General features: G+C 45.1%; 1 protein-coding gene across 1 annotated transcript in view; it reads left to right on the forward strand.

The window, feature by feature from the left end:
• LOC119586360 (replication protein A 32 kDa subunit-like) overlaps positions 1 to 508 on the forward strand; it is a gene marked incomplete in the record, with an annotated part of 6,008 nt that overhangs the window by 1,606 nt on the left and 3,894 nt on the right. The window contains 1 exon segment of the mRNA XM_037935073.1: positions 345 to 436. Coding sequence (XP_037791001.1) covers positions 345 to 436 — 92 coding nt within the window.

Below are 508 nucleotides of genomic sequence, written 5' to 3' on the forward strand. Positions count from 1 at the left end.
TGTATTGTATTGTCCATTTCCCCCAATCTCCGTGTTGCTCACATTAACCCTTTTCCTAATGTCACAAGGAGACCAGAGGGGGTTTTTGAGGACATGCTTGGAAGTCTCCATAGAAATATCTTGATGACCATCCCCTCTAAACTCCCATGATATGTGGGCATCACTCCTTCTGGATGTGCCTCGGGTTTTCTGTTCCTTGTTAACTGTTTCGTTTGGCCTTTTTGGCATTTTCACTCCATTGCCCAGATGTGTCGAGGCAGTAGACTTATTGGCCTTTGATTGTCCTTGTGCTCTCGGTTTTTCATGCCTTTTCCTCATTTGTAATTGGCATCTCCTTCCACCAGATGGCTTCGATGGTGGGTACGGAGGGGGTGCTGAGGGGGGGTTCATGAACTCCCAGTCGCAGATGGAAACTCCAGGCCAGGGAGAGAAGAAGGTAAGGATCTTTATGCGCAGTAGTATTGTTATAAATCTTAATGTCTTTTCCATCTATTTTTTATATTTACTC

This window comes from Penaeus monodon, chromosome 21 (assembly GCF_015228065.2).
Source record: "Penaeus monodon isolate SGIC_2016 chromosome 21, NSTDA_Pmon_1, whole genome shotgun sequence".
In the NCBI taxonomy this organism is placed as follows: Eukaryota; Metazoa; Arthropoda; class Malacostraca; order Decapoda; family Penaeidae; genus Penaeus; species Penaeus monodon.